The sequence below is a fragment of the Dermacentor variabilis genome, chromosome 8, assembly GCF_050947875.1.
Source record: "Dermacentor variabilis isolate Ectoservices chromosome 8, ASM5094787v1, whole genome shotgun sequence".
Lineage (NCBI taxonomy): Eukaryota > Metazoa > Arthropoda > Arachnida > Ixodida > Ixodidae > Dermacentor > Dermacentor variabilis.
In genome coordinates, this window is record NC_134575.1 from 76,636,520 (window position 1) to 76,657,349 (window position 20,830).

The 20,830-nt window shown below is 50.1% G+C and overlaps 1 protein-coding gene across 6 annotated transcripts in view; it reads right to left on the minus strand.

Annotated features, from left to right (window-relative positions):
• LOC142590340 (uncharacterized) overlaps nucleotides 1-20,830 on the minus strand; it is a 139,960-nt gene that overhangs the window by 56,481 nt on the left and 62,649 nt on the right. For all 6 annotated transcript variants that reach the window (XM_075702396.1, XM_075702393.1, XM_075702395.1 and 3 more), the window contains 3 exons: nucleotides 20,495-20,644; nucleotides 13,360-13,509; nucleotides 1,773-1,922 (listed from right to left, as the gene is read on the minus strand). In XM_075702396.1, the coding sequence (XP_075558511.1) occupies nucleotides 1,773-1,922; nucleotides 13,360-13,509; nucleotides 20,495-20,644 (450 nt within the window). The remainder of the gene's footprint in view (nucleotides 1-1,772; nucleotides 1,923-13,359; nucleotides 13,510-20,494; nucleotides 20,645-20,830) is intronic.

Genomic DNA, 20,830 nt, shown 5'->3' on the forward strand with positions numbered 1-20,830 from the left:
GATCGAGCAACGTTTACAACAGGCCATCCAATGCGTAGAAAACTACCTTGTGGGCACGGGACTCGCCTGCTCGGCCGAAAAATCCGAACTGCTACTATATAGACCAGTCAGAAAGGGGCGCCCACCTAAATGCTACACCCCCCTGGAAAAGCAAAAGATCCAATTAACGGTATCAAATGGCCTACCCATCCCGATAGTAGAGAAAATCCGGGTACTAGGAATGATGATAGAGCATAAGCGTGGCAATGGCGAAGCACTTCGCAAGATAACGGCAAAGGCCACCAGCACGATGCAGCTCATTCGACGCATCACCAACAAACACGCGGGCATGCGCGAAGGCGGCGTCATCCGACTCATACAAGCCTTCGTCATTTCTCCGATAAGGTACACGGCAGCGTTTCACAACTGGACGGTTGCGGAAAAAAACAAGTTCAACGCGCTCATACGCAAGGCGTACAAATGTGCTTTGGGACTAGCACCTGGAGTTAGCACCACCAAGCTCTTAGAACTAGGCCTACACAATACGCTCGAAAAACTCGTGGAGGCGCAACAAGTGTCCCAACTTGAACGCCTATCCAACACCCGCCCGGGAAGACACGTACTTGAAAATCTCGGCATCACATACCACTCGCAACACGGCGTGAGCAACTATACGTACCCCCATTGCCTCGCAACATGTACCCCCAACACCACACGGGGAGGCGTAAAGCCAGGGCACAACAAATGAACAATAGTTACTCTAACGACAAGGAGGCGGTCTTCACCGACGCAGCCCGCTATCGAGACAGGAAGAGTTTCGTGGCGGCAGTTACTAGCCACCGAGGCAACCACCTCACGAGCGTCACCGTGAACACGGCACATGCCGAAGCGGCAGAGGAAGCGGCCATAGCACTGGCCCTCACACAAACCAAAGCTACATACGTGATCTGGGACTCGCAAACGGCAATTCGCAATTTCGCAAATGGGCGCATCTCGCAAGAGGCGTATCAGTTACTCCAGCGACATCCCATACACAAGGGAGAGGCCGACGTTGATAACCGGAGGCATTTGTTATAGATCCCGGCACACACTGGAATGAGCACCCCCAACGAAGCGGCTCACAGCGTTGCTCGAGGCCTGACTCACCGAGCAGCATCGGAGGAAGAGCCCCCGTGGGGTACTGCAAACATCTGGGCATGGGAGGATCGTATGACCAGTTTTCACGAGATCACGGCACACTACCAATTACAAAGACGCATATACCCATTCCCTCATGCTAGGTTAGACAGGACGCAAGCAGTACACTTCAGACAATTAAAAACAGACTCTTACAGAAACCCTAGACTCATGCACGCCATGTATCCAGACATGTACACTACAAACAGATGCACATCGTGTGGCGAGGTTGCCACACTAAATCACGTGTTATGGGAGTGTCAGAACCTAACAAACAAGTCGGGCAGTGCTGACCCCTCCTTCTCTTCCACCGCCAGCCTCCAGTCACGCTGGATGACCGCACTGCTCAGCTCTGACCTGACAGCACAACTCTGGCCCTTCCAGCGAGCCGAGGAAGCCGCTTCGAGACAAGGTCTCGGAACCGCGTCCGCGGCGGGTGCCCAGACCCACTAAAAAGACGCCGGACTCAAATCTTGTTGATTTGAAATAAAAGTTTACGCTCTCTCTCTCTTCTTGCATTCAGACGTGGCATCGTCATTTTTCATCTTCAAAACTTCAATTTTTTTAAAATTCAACGTCACTGCCACGCTCGTAACAGACTTATATGGGAGACTTACCTCACCGGGCTGCCGATTCTACAGTCCTCTTTATTTTGGACACATTCGTCGGAACCAGGCATGTAGTATTTCCCATCGATACAATCGCACCTGTTGCCGAAAAGATTGCACTTCCTCTTGCCGGGCGGACAGGTGCATCGAGCGCAAGTGCTGTGGGAAGAAAATGCGGGATTAGCTGGACAACCGAGAGCAGACTACTTCAGTTATAATAAAACTCGCATTCTTCGAGATTTTCTCGAAGTTCGCTGCATGTTTGTCAGTGTCCCTGCTTGTTTGTTTATCGGCAGGTAGCTACTTTCACGTCAACTTGGCTCACTTGGTAGTCCATGGCGTTATGGGTAACGCATCGGATGCTATAGTTAAGGAAGTGGCTTCAAAACGATCGTTGGACCAGCTTCGTTGACTGTCTGTGTGCCACTGTGTACGCGGCAGTTCTCATTGAACCTTTTTTATGCCAAAATCGTTACCTGGTTTTGTGTCACTGAGTATTTGCCGTTCTTCAATGAGAAAAAAAATAAACTGATTTAAAATATCTCCATTGCAGGGGCAAATCGAACCCATGAAATATGACACCATGCAAATTTGTTCAACTGCACATATACACAGTCGCTTCGCGCGCATGTCGCCGGCATCAGGGTAACAATTAAGGAGATGTCGATAATCGGAAGAGACTTCAATATATATAGAAGCTATCCAGCGAGATACAAACTCCGTGTTTATTTATTTGTTTTTTTTACAGCGGAAGCTGTCATGGACCAATTCCAATAGTGTTTATGACGCGGTTATGCGCTGCAATTACCAAGTTAGACACGGCGGCTGCGCATTTAATTTATTTAAAGACAGGGACACATTTTTCAAACTATTGCGCAGTCGGAGAGAGATCGCTGCGAGCGCGCTCTGCGGTGAGATAGAAACGACGTCACTGCCGGCGAAGCCAATGGCGCGCCCCAGCTTTGCTGTGAGATAATTATATCATCATGATGTTGCCTGAAATCCCGTTCCCCACTGTGTCTGTTCCCTGGAATGACACGTAGATCAATGTATGTGTTCTATATGCGTAAGCATTTCTATGCCTACCCAACGAGAAACTTTGATTGATTGATTGAAAACTTTATTGTTCCACCGAGCTGGGGTGCCCGCCTTTTAACCTACACGCAGGTAGGGGGGAGGACGAAGCAGTCCCCGCGCGTTGAGGACGGCGAGTCTTCACGGCCTCAATGGCCAGGCGGATTGCTCGACGCTGGTCGTCTTCAGCCTCGCTCCGGAGCAAGGCCTCCCAGGCTTCTCTAATGTCAATGTTTTCTTTGGCCCCTGGGTGGCCAGCACACTTCCATATTATATGGTCTAGCGTATCTTTTTGCTTACAAATTTTGCAGAGGGCGTCGTTATAGTCCCTCGTATGTGTTAAGTAGATCCAAAGTGGTGATGTATAATTGTTTCCCTGGAGGCGTCGCCAAATGCGAGCGTCCTCCTGAGATAGAGACCGATGCGGAGGCGGAAAGATTCTTCTTTCGGCTTTGTAGTGATCGACAATTTCCCTGCACGTGATCATGCTATCTTTTATCCCTGGAACTGGCTGCTCTAGAGTTGCCCGGTGGTAGAGTGCTCGGGCGAGCTGGTGAGCGGCTTCGTTGCCTGGGACTTCTTCATGGGCAGGTACCCAAATAAAAGGTATGTCCCTCCTGGGAAGGCTTTTTTAGTAGAATGTGGAAGGCTTCTTCCGAGATTCTCCCTTTGTTAATATTTCGGACAGCTAACTTGTTATCGCATAATATTACTCCCGCTTTTGTACCCGCACAAGCGAGCGCTACTGCAACCCCCTCGGCTGTAGAGGCGTCCCTCGTGCACGTGGAGTACGCTATCTGAACGCACCCGTCGCCATCAACCACCGTCGATACCGCAGCCCCGTCTCTGCTGCAGGCGACATCCACGTACGCTACGTTACGAGCCGGCATGTTTTTAAGTTTATTTACTAGAGCCTTAGCCCTGTGAGCTCTCCTCTCTTTGTTGTAGATAGGATGCATATCTTTAGGTAGGGGGGCGATTCGCAAGCGTTCGCGCACGTCCAACGGAATGTCTTTCTTGTCAGTCGGGGCACCCCTGTCGCATTGAATTCCTACCCATTCCATGATTTTTCTCCCTATTTTAGATTCGCCTAATCTTTCCAACTGATACACTCGTACTGCCTCAGTGAGTTCAACTAGCGCGTTGTGAACCCCCATTTTTAGGAGGAGGTCTGACGAGGTCGAGTCTGGGAGCCCGTGGGCTCTCTTAACGCTTTTCCTAATGATCGTATCTATTTTATCCTTTTCTTCTCGTTTAAACACAAGATACGGTGTGGCATACGCTATACGGCTGGTTATGAAGGCTTGCATGAGTCTGAGGAGGCTTTTCTCTTTGAGGCCCCTGCCTTTGAGTGAAATTCTCCTAAATATCCCCGTGACCTGCGGAGCGTATCCTTCTAGCTTTTTGATCGTCGTGAGGTTGCATCCATTTCTCTGGATATACATGCCCAGAATTCTTATTTCCTCCACTTGCGGAACCTCATTTCCGTTTACGAAAACAGTGATGGGGCTGCTGCTTCCAGCGTGTCCCCTTTGATGTTTTGGCTCAATGATTAACAGCTCCGATTTTGGTGGCGAGCACGCCAAGCCTCTGCTGGCCGCATACACTTCCACCATATTGTCACGTGGTAGTGACGGTGAAGAAAGAAGCAGTACGGTGGAATACAAGACTTCCTTTTATTGGGCGAACCTGTGCCCACTAAACAGGCTACACTTATAGCACAACGATAGCGGCGAACACGGTCGGCGATCGTCGGAAATCTGATCAGCGGGTCAAGTGCGTCGGCTTTTATAGAGCAGTCGTCGAATGCTCCAGACTAATCGTTCGGACCCGCGTGCCTTCCACAATGTTCTACACCATTCGCGTTACGCGATGGAATCAGATAACACAAGGTTCGACGACAACAGAGAGCCGGGTAGAAGCATCGATAACTTTCGAGAAACGTCGGATACATGCAGGCGCGTTCCTCGCTGTGCGATTATATTTGTTAAGCGGCGAAACGTGGTCGCCCGATAACGGTAAGTACACGTGTCAATACCCCCATCTTAAAGAGCATCGACCCGATGCTGCAAACAAACGAAGGTAATAAACAAAAGCACTGGTAGCAAAGAAAAGAACAAAAATGGCGAAGTTTGTCAGCGTCCGTAAAAGGGTTTAAGGCGCACCACGTGGACCACTTCAGATCGTGCGCGGCGCCCCTGTGAATGCGAAATGCCGTCTTGCACGACCTCATAGTCCAGAGCGCCAATACGTCGGATGACCTTGTAGGGTCCGAAATAGCGTCGGAGTAGTTTCTCACTGAGTCTTCGTCGGCGTATCGGGGTCCAGACCAAAACACGGTCGCCAGGTTGGTACTCGACGAAGCGTCGTCGGAGGTTGTAGTGTCGGCTGTCGGTGCTCTGCTGGCTCTTGATTCGCAGGCGGGCGAGCTGTCGGGCTTCTTCGGCGCGCTGGAGATAGCTAGCGACGTCAAAATTCTCTTCGTCAGTTACGTGCGGCAGCATGGCGTCAAGCGTCGTCGTCGGGTTCCTGCCGTAAACCAGCTTAAACGGCGTGATCTGTGTTGTTTCTTGCACCGCCGTGTTGTACGCAAAGGTTACGTACGGCAGGACCGCGTCCCACGTCTTGTGTTCGATGTCGACGTACATTGCTAGCATGTCGGCGAGGGTCTTGTTCAGGCGCTCCGTGAGACCATTCGTCTGCGGATGGTAGGCAGTTGTCCTCCTGTGGCTTGTCTGGCTGTACTGCAGAATGGCTTGGGTGAGCTCTGCTGTAAAAGCCGTTCCTCTGTCGGTGATGAGGACTTCTGGGGCACCATGTCGCAGCAGGATGTTCTCCACGAAAAATTTTGCCACTTCGGCTGCGCTGCCTTTTGGTAGAGCTTTAGTTTCATCAAAACGGGTGAGATAGTCCGTCGCCACGACGATCCACTTATTCCCGGATGTTGATATCGGAAACGGCCCTAACAAATCCATCCCAATCTGCTGGAATGGTCGGCGAGGAGGTTCGATCAGCTGTAGTAATCCTGCTGGCCTTGTCGGTGGTGTCTTGCGTCGTTGACAGTCTCGGCATGCCTTGACGTAACGGGCGACGTCGGCGGTCAGACGCGGCCAGTAATACCTTTCCTGTATTCTCGACAGCGTCTGGGAGAGTCCGAGGTGCCCAGCGGTTGGATCGTCGTGTAGGGCGTGCAGTATTTCTGGACGCAGCGCTGACGGTACAACAAGAAGGTAGCTGGCGCGGACTGGTGAGAAGTTCTTCTTCACGAGCAGGTTGTTTTGTAGCGTGAACGAAGACAACCCGCGCTTAAATGCCCTAGGGACAACGTCAGTGTTCCCTTCCAAATACTCGATGAGGCCTTTTAGCTCGGGGTTGGCTCGTTGCTGTTTAGTGAAGTCTTCCGCGCTTATTATCCCAAGGAAGGCGTCGTCGTCCTCGTCGTCTTGCGGCGGGGGATCGATGGGGGCGCGCGATAAGCAGTCGGTGTCGGAGTGTTTTCTTCCGGACTTGTATATTACCGTGACGTCATATTCTTGTTGTCTGAGGCTCCACCGCGCTAGCCGTCCTGAAGGGTCCTTTAAGTTAGCTAGCCAACACAGTGCGTGATGGTCACTGACGACATTGAATGGCCTGCCATAGAGGTACGGGCAGAATTTAGCTGTAGCCCAAATGATGGCGAGGCATTCCTTTTCAGTCGTAGAATAGTTGCTTTCCGCTTTTGACAGCGACCGGCTAGCATACAATATCACCCTTTCAAGTCCTTCTTTCCTCTGGACTAGGACGGCACCGAGGCCTAGGCTACTGGCGTCAGGGAGGATTTTGGTATCGGCGTCCTCGTCGAAGTGTGCAAGTACTGGCGGCGACTGCATGCGTCGTTTGAGTTCTTGAAATGCCTTGGCCTGAGGCGCTTCCCACTTGAACGCGACATCACATTTGGTTAGATGTGTTAGCGGCTCCGCGATGCGTGAAAAGTCCTTGACAAAGCGCCTATAGTAGGCACACATGCCAAGGAATCTGCGCACTGCCTTCTTGTCGGTTGGCTGCGGGAACTTTGCGATGGCAGCTGTCTCCTGTGGGTCGGGGCGTACTCCTGATTTGCTGATCACGTGGCCTAGGAACAAAAGCTCATCGTAAGCGAAACGGCACTTTTCCGGCTTCAGAGTGAGCCCTGATGACTTGATGGCTTCTAACACTGTCGCAAGTCGCCTAAGGTGATCGTCGAAATTTCCGGCGAAGACAACGACGTCATCCAGGTAAACAAGGCACGTCTGCCACTTCAGTCCGGCTAACACCGTGTCCATGACGCGCTGAAACGTTGCAGGCGCCGAGCACAGTCCGAATGGCATGACCTTGAACTCGTAGAGGCCGTCTGGCGTGATGAAGGCAGTCTTTTCGCGATCTCTCTCGTCGACTTCTATTTGCCAGTAGCCAGACTTGAGGTCCATCGACGAGAAGTATTTAGCGTTGCAGAGCCGATCCAATGCGCCACCTATCCGTGGAAGGGGGTACACATCCTTCTTCGTGATCTTGTTCAGTCGACGATAATCGACGCAGAAGCGTAGGCTTCCGTCCTTTTTCTTTACCTGGACTACAGGACAGGCCCACGGGCTTTTCGACGGCTGGATGATGTCGTCGCGCAGCATTTCGTCGACTTGTTGCGTAATAGCTTCACGTTCTCGCGTCGAAACTCGCTAAGGGCTCTGGCGGAGTGGTCGAGCGCTCTCTTCGGTTATTACGCGATGCTTTGCAACTGGTGTTTGTCGAATCCTCGATGACGTCGAAAAGCAGTCTTTGTATCGTCTGCGAAGACTTCTGATCTGTTGCTGCTTACTCATAGGAAGACTTGGATTCACGTCGAAGTCTGGTTCGGGGATAATGCTCATCGGGGTAGATGCGGCTTAATCCGAGAGGACAAAGGCATTGCTGGTTTCCACAATTTCCTCGATGTATGCGATTGTCGTGCCCTTGTTGATGTGCTTGAACTCTTAGCTGTAGTTGGTTAGCATAACTTCCACTTGCCCTCCGTGGAGTCGAGCGGTCCCTCTTGCGACGCAAATTTCACGGTCGAGCAGTAGATGTTGGTCGCCCTCGATGACGCCTTCTACGTCAGCGGGTGTTTCAGTGCCGACGGAAATAATAATGCTGGTACGCGGCGGGATGCTCACTTGATCTTCGAGCACACTCAAGGTGTGGTGACAACGACAGCTCTCCGGCGGTATCACTTGATCTTGCGACAGCGTTATCGATTTCGACTTCAAGTCGATGACTTCGCCATGTTGATTCAGGAAGTCCATGCCGAGAATGACGTTTCGTGAACACTGTTGGAGGATAAAGAAGGTGGCAGGGTAAGTCCGGTCATGAATGGTAATTCTTGCCGTGCAGATTCCAGTCGGCGTAATGAGGTGTCCTCCAGCGGTCCGAATTTGGGGGCCGCTGGGGCTGCCATTGAGGTTGCCTTGGCCACAATCTTCTTGGTCTTCTCAGGTAGAAGTCCGTGCTCCACCAGATGTCACGTGGTAGTGACGGTGAAGAAAGAAGCAGTACGGTGGAATACAAAACTATCTTTTATTGGGCGAACCTGTGCCCACAAAACAGGCTACACTTATAGGACAACGATAGCAGCGAACACGCTCGGCGATCGTCGGAAATCTGATCAGCGGGTCAAGCGCGTCGGCTTTTATAGAGCAGTCGTCGAATGTTCCAGACTAATCGTTCGGACCCGCGTGCCTTCCACAATGTTCTACACCATTCACGTTACGCGATGGAATCAGATAACACAAGGTTCGGCGACAAAAGACAGCCGGGTAGAAGCATCGATGACTTTCCAGAAACGTCGGATACATGCAGGTGCGTCTCTCGCTGTGCGATTACATTTGTTAAGCGGCGAAACGTGGTCGCCCGATAAAGATAAGTACACGTGTCAATAGTCGCCGCTATCTGTAGTTTAAGTTCGATGGCTGCGTCACTCCCACTGTTAACCCCGATGTTGATATCATCCGCGTACATGCTAAATTTAATCGATTTAATCTTATTGAGTTCCGCCGGGAGACCCCTCATCGCTATGTGTAATAGGAAGGGGGAGAGCACCGATCCTTGCGGGGTTCGCTTGCTCCCAAGTGTGATGGGAGGGGATTTTACATCCAGAAATTTTGGATTCGCCTCCCTCTGCGACATAAATTCTTTGACGTATGCATATACCCTCTGTCCTACACCTACCTCTTCGAGGCCTACCAAGATAGCCTTATGGCTGACGTTGTCAAATGCCTTGGTGAGGTCGAGACCTAGGATCGCCCTGGTGTCAGTTGAGTCGTATCGGTCTAGGATATCATGCTTAAGTCTGAGCATGGCATCTTGTGTACTGAGCCCTGGCGTTAATGCAACCATTTCATGCGGCCAGAGATCATTCTCCTGCATGTACCTGGTTAGTCTCGTTTGAACAACCTGCTCCATCAATTTCCCTACAAACGAGGTGAGGGAGATTGGTCGCATGTTGTTCAAGCCGGGTAATTTGCCTGCCTTGTGAATAAAGAGTACGTCCGCCTGTTTCCATGTTTTTGGGAGTTCTCCTTTCTCCCCCACCTGGTTCATGAATTTGGTTAATGCAATGATGGACTCATCGTCTAGATTCCGAAGAACTGTGTTTGTTATACCGTCAGGACCGGGGGCCGATCTCTTTCTGGGGTTATTAATCTCTGCTCTAACCTCTGTCGTGGTGATGGGAGTCCGGACCACGAATTGGACCTCCTTCCGGGTCTCGAGCTTGATCTCGCTCTCGACTGCTGCCCCGCCTGGTCTCTGGTAGCATCCCTTGCTCTGCCTCGGTGCTGCTCTCTAGGTGCCGAGGTGGTGGCCTGGGGCTTGCCTTGAGTTGGGGCTTGCACCTGGAGTTTCTCTTGTACTTTCTTCTTCTTCCATAATTTTGTATTGATGATGTACGGCATGCAATATATCTCTCGGCACTTGTTGTCGCCTAGGAGGTGGGCTTTCTTGCATAGCAAGCATCGAGGCTCGCAGCTGTGATTTGGTTCGGGGTTTTCGGCTCCGCACCCCTGACATCTGACGTCGTTGGGGTTCGGGCAAACATCCGCCCGATGTCCAAGTTTTCCGCAGGTGACGCATACTTCATATTTTTTATTGTATCTTATATCTTTTTCTTGTAGGTAGCAGCCTGTGGGGAAGCATCGGAGGTAAACTTGCATCGGCCCTTTCCAGTCTTCAAACAGGATCAATACAGATTTGGATTTCGCCCCAAGTCTTCTGACTCAACTGATCGATGGGTTTTTCTTATTTCTTCTAAGTGCATCGTGAATTTCCTCGAGAGTTGCATCCAGCGGGACGTCGTGGATCACTCCTTTTCCTCCGCTTTCCGGCATAGCAATATACGCCTTTGTCTCGACCATCGATCCACCGATGCGAAGGGTCGTGATCGCAGCGTACTTGCTTGCGCGTGCCGCATGCTGCGTCAGGTTTGGTGATGGTACGTCTTCGTCTGCAGCCTCCGGGTCGACCCCGGCTGCCTGGGCCTGGTAGACTTGCATGCCCAATCTTCCAACTTCCTCCAGGATGCGATTGATACCTGCTTTCTGGCGAATAATAATTTTCTCAGCACCTTCCGGAACCTCCGCGTGCTGCTTCTCGACCGATCTTGCAGCCAGCTTTGTCCCCAGCCGGGGGTTGGGCCTCGTACCACTGCCCGCCGGCTCGCGCACGGCGGATGCGTCGCTTTGCTGGGGCGTGAAACGGCCTTTTCTCCAAATAAACCACGTTCCCCCGCTTGAGAGCTCGTTCGGGGGAGCAGCATCGTCCACGGTCTCCATTTCCAGGCTCCTGTTAGCTTGCGAGCGCCGCACGGCCTCGCCTGGGCTTCGGCTCGGCCCCTTCGCGCTTTCCGTTCGCAATGACGCCGAAACGGCGTGCGCGAGGTTTACCCATTCATCATCATCATCATCATCATCATCATCATAATCATCATCATCATCATCATCATCATCAGCCTGGTTTCGTCCACTGCAGGGCAAAGGCCTCTCCCATACTTCTCCAACAACCCCGGTCATGTACTAATTGTGGCCATGCCGTCCCTGCAAACTTCTTAATCTCATCCGCCCACCTAACTTTCTGCCGCCCCCTGCTACGCTTCCCTTCCCTTGGGATCCAGTCCGTAACCCTTAATGACCATCGGTTATCTTCCCTCCTCATTACATGTCCTGCCCATGCCCATTTGTTTTTCTTGATTTCAACTAAGATGTCATTAACTCGCGTTTGTTCCCTCACCCAATCTGCTCTTTTCTTATCGCTTAACGTTACACCTATCATTCTTCTTTCCATAGCTCGTTGTGTCGTCCTCAATTTGAGTAGAACCCTTTTAGTAAGCCTCCAGGTTTCTGCCCCGTAGGTGAGTACTGGTAAGACACAGCTATTATATACTTTTCTCTTGAGGGATAATGGCAACCTGCTGTTCATGATTTGGGAATGCCTGCCAAACGCACCCCAGCCCAATCTTATTCTTCTGATTATTTCCGTCTCAAGATCCGCATCCACCGTCACTACCTGCCCTAAGTAGATGTATTCCCTTACGACTTCCAGTGCCTCGCTGCCTATTGTAAATTGCTGTTCACTCCCGAGACTGTTAAGCATTGCTTTAGTTTTCTGCAGATTAATTTTTAGACCCACTCTTCTGCTTTGCCTCTCCAGGTCAGTGAGCATGCATTGCAATTGGTCTCCTGAGTTACTAAGCAAGGCAATATCATCAGCGAATCGCAAGTTACTAAGGTATTCTCCATTAACTTTTATCCCCAATTCTTCCCAATCCAGGTCTCTGAATACCTCCTGTAAACACGCTGTGAATAGCATTGGAGATATCGTGTCTCCCTGCCTGACGCCTTTCTTTATTGGGATCTTGTTGCTTGCTTTATGGAAGACTACGGTGGCTGTGGAGCAGCTATAGATATCTTCCAGTATTTTTACATATGGTTCATCTACAACCTGATTCCGTAATGCCTCCATGACTGCTGAGGTTTCGACTGAATCAAACGCTTTCTCGTTATCAATGAAAGCTATATATAAGGGTTGGTTATATTCTGCACATTTCTATAAGCCGCCCGGGCCCAGGGGCTCGTGGCTGCCTAACAACAAGGTCATCCGTCAATACCTTGTTTTCAAATAAAGTGTTTACTCACTCACTCTATCACTTGATTGATAGTGTGAATATGGTCTATTGTTGAGTAGCCTTTACGGAATCCTGCCTGGTCCTTTGGTTGACAGAAGTCTGAGGTGTTCCTGATTCTATTTGCAATTACCTTAGTAAATACTTTGTAGGCAACGGACAGTAAGCTGATCGGTCTATAATTTTTCAAGTCTTTGGCGTCCCCTTTCTTATGGTTTAGGATTATGTTAGCGTTCTTCCAAGATTCCGGTACGCTCGAGTTCATGAGGCATTGCGTATACAGGGTGGCCAGTTTCTCTAGAACAATCTGTCCACCATCCTTCAAGAAATCTGCTGTTACCTGATCCTCCCCAGCTGCCTTCCCCCTTTGCATATCTCCTAAGGCTTTCTTTACTTCTTCCGGCGTTACCTTCGGGATTTCGAATTCCTCTAGACTATTTTCTCTTCCATTATCGTCGTGGATGCCACTGGTACTGTATAAATCTATATAGAACTCCTCAGCCACTTGAACTATCTCATCCATATTAGTAATGATATTGCCGGCTTTGTCTCTTAACGCATACATCTGATTCTTGCCAATTCCTAGTTTCTTCTTCACTGTTTTTAGGCTTCCTCCGTTCCTGAGAGCATGTTCAATTCTATCCATATTATACTTCCTTATGTCAGCTGTCTTACGCTTGTTGATTAACTTCGAAAGTTCTGCATGTTCTATTCTAGCTGTATGGTTAGATGCTTTCATACATTGGCGTTTCTTGATCAGATCTTTCGTCTCCTGCGATAGTTTTCTGGTATCCTGCCTAAGGGAGTTACCACCGATTTCCATTGCACACTCCTTAATTACCCATTACCACTCGCGAAAATAAGGCGCCGACGGCACCTCACCGGGCGTATAGCTCACGTCCCTCGACCACATTTTCAACGCATCTCAGGTTTCAGGCGTCCCCCCCCCCCCCTGCGAAGCAAGCATTGACGTCCCAACCGCGCCTCACCTTGCAACATGCGCGTTTGCTTCTTTCGCGTACTTTGTGCCACGAGGCCGTAAAACATTCGTCCGCAGCGTCACTGTCAGCCGCGACTACCAAAGGACTTTGTGCGTCCCCCATCGCCTTCACTAGAGCTCAGACTCCGTCTATGCAGCGTGGCGCCCTGTCGCAGTGCCGATGTGGTGACGCACGGATGACAACGAAGTCCGAGAAGGCGCGAGCGGAACGAGCGCATGAGGAGAAAAAAGAACAGAAAATTCGAATAGTTCGTTCTTGCATTTCAACGTGGCATCGTCTTTCTTAAACATCAAAACTTCAATTTTTCAAAATTCAACGGCACTGCCACGCTCGTGACAGACTTATATGGGAGACTTACCTCACCGGGCTGCCGAATCTACAGTCCTCTTTATTTTGGACACATTCGTCGGAACCAGGCATGTAGAATTTCCCATCGATACAATCGCACTTGTTGCCGAGAAGATTGCACTTCTTCTTGCCGGGCGGACAGGTGCATCGAGCGCAAGTGCTGTGGGAAAAAAATGCGGGATTAGCTGGATAAACCGAGAGCAGACTATTTCAGTTATAATAAAATTCGCATTCTTCGAGATTTCCTCGAAGTTTGCTGCAGGTTTGTCAGTGTCCCTGCTTGTTTGTTTATCGGCAGGTAGCTTCTTTCATGTCAACTTGGTTCACTTGGTAGTCCATGGCTTTATGGGTAACCCACCGGATGGTATAGTTAAGGAAGTGGCTTCAAAACGATCGTTGGACCAGCTTCGTTCACTGTCTATGTGCCACTGTGTATGTGGCACTCCTCATTGAACCTTTTTTATGTCGACATGGTAACCTGGTTTTGTGTCACTGAGTATTTGCCGTTCTTCGATGAGAAAAAATAAACTGATTTAAAATATCTCCTTTGGAGGGGCAAATCGAACCTATGAAATATATAATTATGCAAATTTGTTCAACTTCACATATACACAGTCGCTTCGCGCGCATTTCGGCGGCATCAGTGTAACAGTTAAGGTGATGTGGATAATCGGAAGAGACATTAATATATATAGAAGCTATCCAGCGAGATACAAACTCCGTGTTTATTTATTTGTTTTTTTTTACAGCGGAAGCTGTCATGGACCCATTCCAATAGTGTTTTTGACGCGGTTATGCGCTGCAATTACCAGGTTAGACACCCCGGCCACACATTTAACTGAATCAAAGACAGGGACACATTTTTCAACCTATTGCGCAGTCGGAGAGAGATCGCTGCGAGCACGCTCTGCGGGGCGAGAGGAACGACGTCACTGCCGGCGAAGCCAATGGCGCGCCCCAGATTTGCTGTGAGATAATTATATCATCATGATGTTGCCTGAAACCCCGTTCCTCACTGTGTCTCTTCCCTGGAATGACACGTAGATCAATGTATGTGTTCTATATGCGTTAGCATTTCTATGCCAACCCAACGAGAAACTTTGATTGATTCATCGATTGATAACTTTTTTGTTCCACCGAGCTGGGGTGCCCACCTCTTCACCTACACGTAGGTATGGGGTGCGGACGAAGCAGTCCCCGCTTGTTGAGGACGGTGAGTCTTCACGGCGTCAACGGCCAGGCGGATTGCTCGACGCTGGTCGTCTTCAGCCTCGCTCTGGAGCAAGGCCTCCCAGGCTTCTCTAATGTCAATGTTTTCCTTGGCCCCTGGGGAGCCAGCACACTCCCATATTATATGGCCTAGCGTATCTTTTTGCTTACAAATTTTGCAGAGGGCGTCGTTATAGTCCCTCGTCTGTGTTAAGTAGATCCAATGTGGTGATGTATAATTGTTTCCCTGGAGGCATCGCCAAATGCGAGCGTCTTCCTTAGATAGAGACCGATGCGGAGGCGGAAAGATTCTTCTTTCGGCTTTGTAGTGATCGACAATTTCCCTGTATGTGATCATGCTATCTTTTATCACTGGAACTGGCTGCGCTAGATTTGCCCGGTGGTAGAGTGCTCGGGCGAGCTGGTGAGCGGCTTCGTTGCCTGGGACTTCTTCATGGGCAGGTACCCAAATAAAGTTTATGTCCCTCCTTGGAGGGTTTTTTAGTAGAATAGGGAAGGCTTCTTCCGAGGTTCTCCCTTTGTTAATATTTCGAATAGCTCATTTGTTATCGCATAATATTACTCCCGCTTTTGTACCCGCACAAGCGAGCGCTACTGCAACCTCCTCGGATGTACAAGCGTCCCTCTTGCACGTGAAGCACGCTATCTGAACGCACCCGTCGCCATCAACCACCGTCGATACCGCAGCCCCGTCTCTGCCGCAAGCGGCATCCACGTGCGCTACGTCATGAGACGGTGTGTTTTAAAGTTTATTTACTAGAGCCTTAGCCCTGTGAGCTCTGCTCTCTTTGTTGTAGATAGGATGCATATTTTTAGGTAGGGGGGCGATTCGGAAGCGTTCACGCACGTTCAACGGAATGTCTTTCTTGTGAGTCGGGACACCCCTGTCGCATTGAATTCCTACCCATTCCATGATTTTTCTCCCTGTTTTAGATTGGCCTAATCTTTCCAACTGAGACACTCGTACTGCCTCAGTGAGTTCAACTAGCGTGTTGTGAACCCGCATTTTGAGGAGGAGGCCTGTCGAGGTCGAGTCTGCGAGCCCTAGGGCTCTCTTAACGCTTTTCCTAATGATCGTATCTATTTTATCCTTTTCTTCTCGTTTAAACACAAGATACGGTGTTGCATACGCTATACGGCTGGTTATGAAGGCTTGCATGAGTCTGAGGAGGCTTTTCTCTTTGAGGCCCCTGCCTTTGAGTGAAATTCTCCTAAATATCCCCGTGACCTGCGGAGCGTATCCTTCTAGCTTTTTGATCGTGGTGAGGTTGCATCCATTTCTCTGGATATACATGCCCAGAATTCTTATTTCCTCCACCTTGGGAACCTCATTTCCGTTTACGAAAACAGTGATGGGGCTGCTGCTTCCAGCGTGTCCCCATTAATGTTTTGGCTCAATGATTAACAGCTCCGATTTCGGTGGCGAGCACGCCAAGCCTCTGCTGGCCGCATACTCTTCCACCATATTCGCCGCTATCTGTAGTTTAAGTTCGATGGCTGCGTCACTCGAACTGTTAACCCAGATGTTGATATCATCCGCGTACATGCTAAATTTAATCGATTTAATCTTATTGAGTTCCGCCGGGAGACCCCTCATCGCTATGGTGAATAGGAAGGGTGAGAGTACCGACCCTTGCGGGGTTCCCTTGCTCCCAAGTATGATGGGAGGAGATTTTACATCCAGAAATTTTATATCCGCCTCCCTCTTTGACAGCAAGTCTTTGACGTATGCATATACCCTGTGTCCCACAATTACATCTTCGAGGCCTACCAAGATAGCCTTATGGCTAACGTTGTCAAATGCTTTGGTGAAGTCGAGACGTAGGATCGCCCTGGTGTCAGTTGAATCGTATCGGTCTAGGATATCATGCATAAGTCTGAGCATGACATCTTGTGTACTAAGCCCTGGCCTGAATTCAACTATTTCACGCGGCCAGAGATCATTCTCCTCCATGTACCTGGTCAATCTCGTTTGAACAACTTGCTCGATCAATTTTTCTACAAACGCGTTGAGGGAGATTGGTCGCATGTTGTTTTAGCCGGGTACTTTGCCTGGCTTGGGAATAAAGACTACGTCTGCCTGTTTCCATGTTTTTGGGAGTTCTCCTTTCTGCCACACCTGGTTCATGAATTTGGTTAATGCAAAGATAGATTCATCGTCTAGATTCCGAAGAACTGTGTTTGTTATACCGTCCGGGCCGGGGGCCGATCTCTTTCTGGGGTTATTAATCTCTGCTCTAACCTCTGTCGTGGTGATGGGAGCATCTAGATCTCGATTGGGAGGTCCCTCGTAGTCCTTAAACACCTCGCTCTCTGGTTCTCCAAGATAAGTTTCTTGGAGCTCGCTAATGAGCTCGTCATCTGTGCCAACAAAGCCATGCCTCGCTCTCACCTGGTGTGTACTAGCTTGCATTTTTGATTTACTAGGGTCGATTAGATGTCTGAGAAGGCTCCATGTTTTGGAGAGACTCATATTGGCTTCCATCTCATCACACTTGCTGTACTAATTCTGCTCGTTGAGCTTAATCGTAAATGTTTCTATTTTTTTGTTGAGTCTGGCTAGTTCGCGCCGGATATTCCTGTTCCATCTTTGTGCCCCGAGTCTTTTCTCTAGGTTACTCTTTCGGCTTCACATTTTCTGGAGTTTGCTGTCTAGTGCTGGGGGTGCGTCCTCATCCTCTATATTTGTAGTCGCTTCCCCTATATGCGTTTTAACGAGGTGTGTCCACTCGTCGATAATGTAGATATCGTCCGGCAGTGAGGCCTCCTTTCTTATCTTTCTGAATTTATCCCACTCCGTTAATTTCGGTTCTTTTATGAGGCGTGTTTTGACGCCTTTTCCTAGCGTGAGCGAAATAATAAAGTGGTCGCTGCCTAGATTTTGTCCTGTGCTTTTCCATGTTGCCGTTCCCGCCATATGGCTTATCGTGATGTCGGGTGCTGTGTCCCTGGTTATACTGTTGCCTGTGCGCGTAGGGACGCATGGGTCAGTATGTAGAGTAAGCCCTGGCGTTTGCATATTTTCCTATATTCGTGTAGCTTTAGGGTCCCTGTATGTATATCCCCATTCCTCGTGAGCCGCATTGAAGTCTCCCTTAATGATGAAAGGTCTCCCATCTGCGGCTTTGAGTGCTTGGCGGAATAAGGTAATGAATCTAATTTTTTTTTGCTAGGGTGTGCTGTACACATTCAGCAGGAATATGCTATCTTTATTTTTTTCCCTGTGATAATCTCAACGAGAACAGCCTCTGCCTCGCTGGGGGAGACATCATGGACAATGGTTGCAATGCGTCGCTTTACGAAGGTGGCGACTCGGCATTTATCCCCCTTGCCCATGTCAAAGCTTTGGTAACCCGATAATCTAAAAGGGGCCTTTCCCGTTTCCTGCACGACTATGGCTACGGGTGCTTCCCGTTGTAGCTGGAGGTATTGTTGCAGCATCGCTCTTTTCCTCAGGTACCCCCTACAATTCCACTGCCATAATGTGGAGGCATTTTTCTTAACCAAATCTTTATCCATTTCTATTAGGAATCGCTTCTATGGCTCCGATTTTCTCGCACAGCCTAGCTATTGTCGTGCCTAAGGTATCCATCGACGCACTTAGGGCGTCTATCTTGCAAGATTGTTGGTTCACTTGCGCCTGTAATAGCGCTATTGCTCCTCCATTCTGTAGCTGTCCTGCTTTCATGGTTTCGTTCTCCTTGTCCATTTCCACCAGCCACGTTTCAATTTTCTTTTGCCAGCTCGCCAGCGGGCCGGTCTCCCCCGCCTTATGTTTGGAACGGGGTTGTCTCGTAAAATACACATTCATATCCTCTTCCTCCTGACCAGATGCAGCTGGCACAAGAGCAGGAGGAGTGATGTGGGTGTTGCATTTTTTGGGAGCCTCTGCAGGTACCTGCTCTGTTTTTAGCGCGCTCAGCTGATTTTGGATTTCCCTCAGCAATCGTTCTAACCTCATGTTTGCTTTCTTCTGCTCCTCGATTTCTTTCTTAAGTAAGCTAATCTCATCTTTTTAAGGCTGGGAGCCCTTGCTACCAAAGCTTACCAAGTGGGTATTTTCCTCTTTCTTCTTTTTTCCCCACGGGTCCTTGGGGTCTCTGGACGGCAAGCCGGGTACCCGGCTCTGGTTAGCAGGTCCCCGACGCTGGTCAGCAGGCCACTTGGCTGAAGTCTGCTGGCGGCCTCCTCCGGACCACGAATTGGACCTCCTTCCGGGTCTCGAGCTAGATCTCGCTCTCGACTGCTGCCCCGCCTGGTCTCTGGTAGCATCCCTTGCTCTGCCTCGGTGCTCCTCTCTAGGTGCCGAGGTGGTGGCCTGGGGCTTGCCTTTAGTTGGGGCTTGCACCTGGAGCTTCTCTTGTTCTAACTTCTTCTTCCATAATACTTTCTTGGTGATCTACTGCACGCGATATATCTCTCGGCACTTGTTGTCGCCTAGGAGGTGGGCTTTCTTGCATAGCAAGCATCGAGGCTCGCAGCTGTGATTTGGTTCGGGGTTTTCGGCTCCGCAACCCCGACATCTGACGTCGTTTGGGTTCGGGCAAACATCCGCCCGATGTCCAAGTTTTCCGCAGGTGACGCATACTTCATATTTTTTCTTGTATAGGAAGCAGCGTGTGGGGAAATATCGGAGGTAAACTTGCATCGGCACTTTCCAGTCTTCAAACAGGATCAATACAGATTTGGATTTCACCTCAAGTCTTCTGACTCCAATGATCGATGGGTTTTTCTTATTTCTTCTAAGTGCATCGTGAATTTCCTCGTGAGTTGCATCCAGCGAGAGGTCGTGGATCACTCCATTTCCTACGCTTTCCGGCATAGCAATATGCGCCTTTGTCTCGACCATCGATCCACCGATGCGAAGTGACGTGATCGCAGCGTACTTGCTTGCGCGTGCCGCATCTAGCGTAGTATCATGATCGACTGCTGCGTCAGGTTTGGTGATGGTACGTCTTCGTCTGCAGCCTCCGGGTCGACCCCGGCTGCCTGGGCCAGGTAGACGTGCATGCCCAATCTTCCAACTTCCTCCAAGATGCGATTGATACCTGCTTTCTGGCGAATAATAATTTTCTCAGCACCTTTCGCAGCCTCCGCGTGCTGCTTCTCGAGCGATCTTGCATCCAGCTTTTTCCCCTGCCGGGGGTTGGGCCTCGTACCGCTCCCTGCCGGCTCGCGCACGGCGGATGCGTCGCTTTGCTCGGGCGTGAAACGGCCTTTTCTCCGAATAAACCACGTTACCCTGCTTGAGAGCTCGTCCGGGGGAGCAGCATCGTCCACGGTCTCCATTTCCAGGCTCCTGTTAGCTTGCGAGCGCCGCACGGCCTCGCATAGGCTTCGGCACGGCCCCTTCGCGCTTTCCGTTTGCAATGACGCAGAAACGGCATGCGCGAGGTTTACCCATTACCACTCGCGAAAATAAGGCGCCGACGGCACCTCAGCGGGCGTATAGCTCACGTGCCTCGACCACATTTTCAACGCATCTCAGGTTTAAGGCGTCCCCGCCACGGCGACGCAAGCATTGACGACACAACCGCGCCTCACCTTGCAACATGCGCGTTTGCTTCTTTCGCGCACTTTGCGCCACGAGGCCGTGCAACATTCGTCCGGAGCGTCACTGTCAGCCGCGACCACCAAAGGACTTTGTGCGACCCCCATCGCCTTCACGGGAGCTCACACTCCTTCTCTGCAACGTGGCGCCCTGTCGCAGTGCCGATACGGTGACGCACCGATGACAACGAAGTCCGAGAAGGCATGAGCGGAACGAGCGCACGAGGAGAAAGAAGAACAGAAAATTCGAATAGTTGCTTCTTGCATTTCAACGTGGCATCGTCTTTTTTCAACTTCAAAACATCAATTTTTTTAAAATTCAACGTCACTGCCACGCTCGTAACAGACTTATATGGGAGACTTACCTCACCGGGCTGCCGATTCTACAGTCCTCTTTATTTTGGACACATTCGTCGGAACCATGCATGTAGTATTTCCCATCGATACAATCGCACCTGTTGCCGAGAAGATGGCACTTCTTCTCGCCGGACGGACAGGTGCATCGAGCGCAAGTGCTGTGGGAAGAAAATGCGGGATTAGCTGGATAAACCGAGAGCAGACTATTTCAGTTATAATAAAACTCGCATTCTTCGAGATTTTCTCGAAGTTCGCTGCATGTTTGTCAGTGTTTCCCTCTTGTTTGTTTATCGGCAGGTAGCTTCTTTTACGTCAACTTGGTTCACTTGGTAGTCCATGGCTTT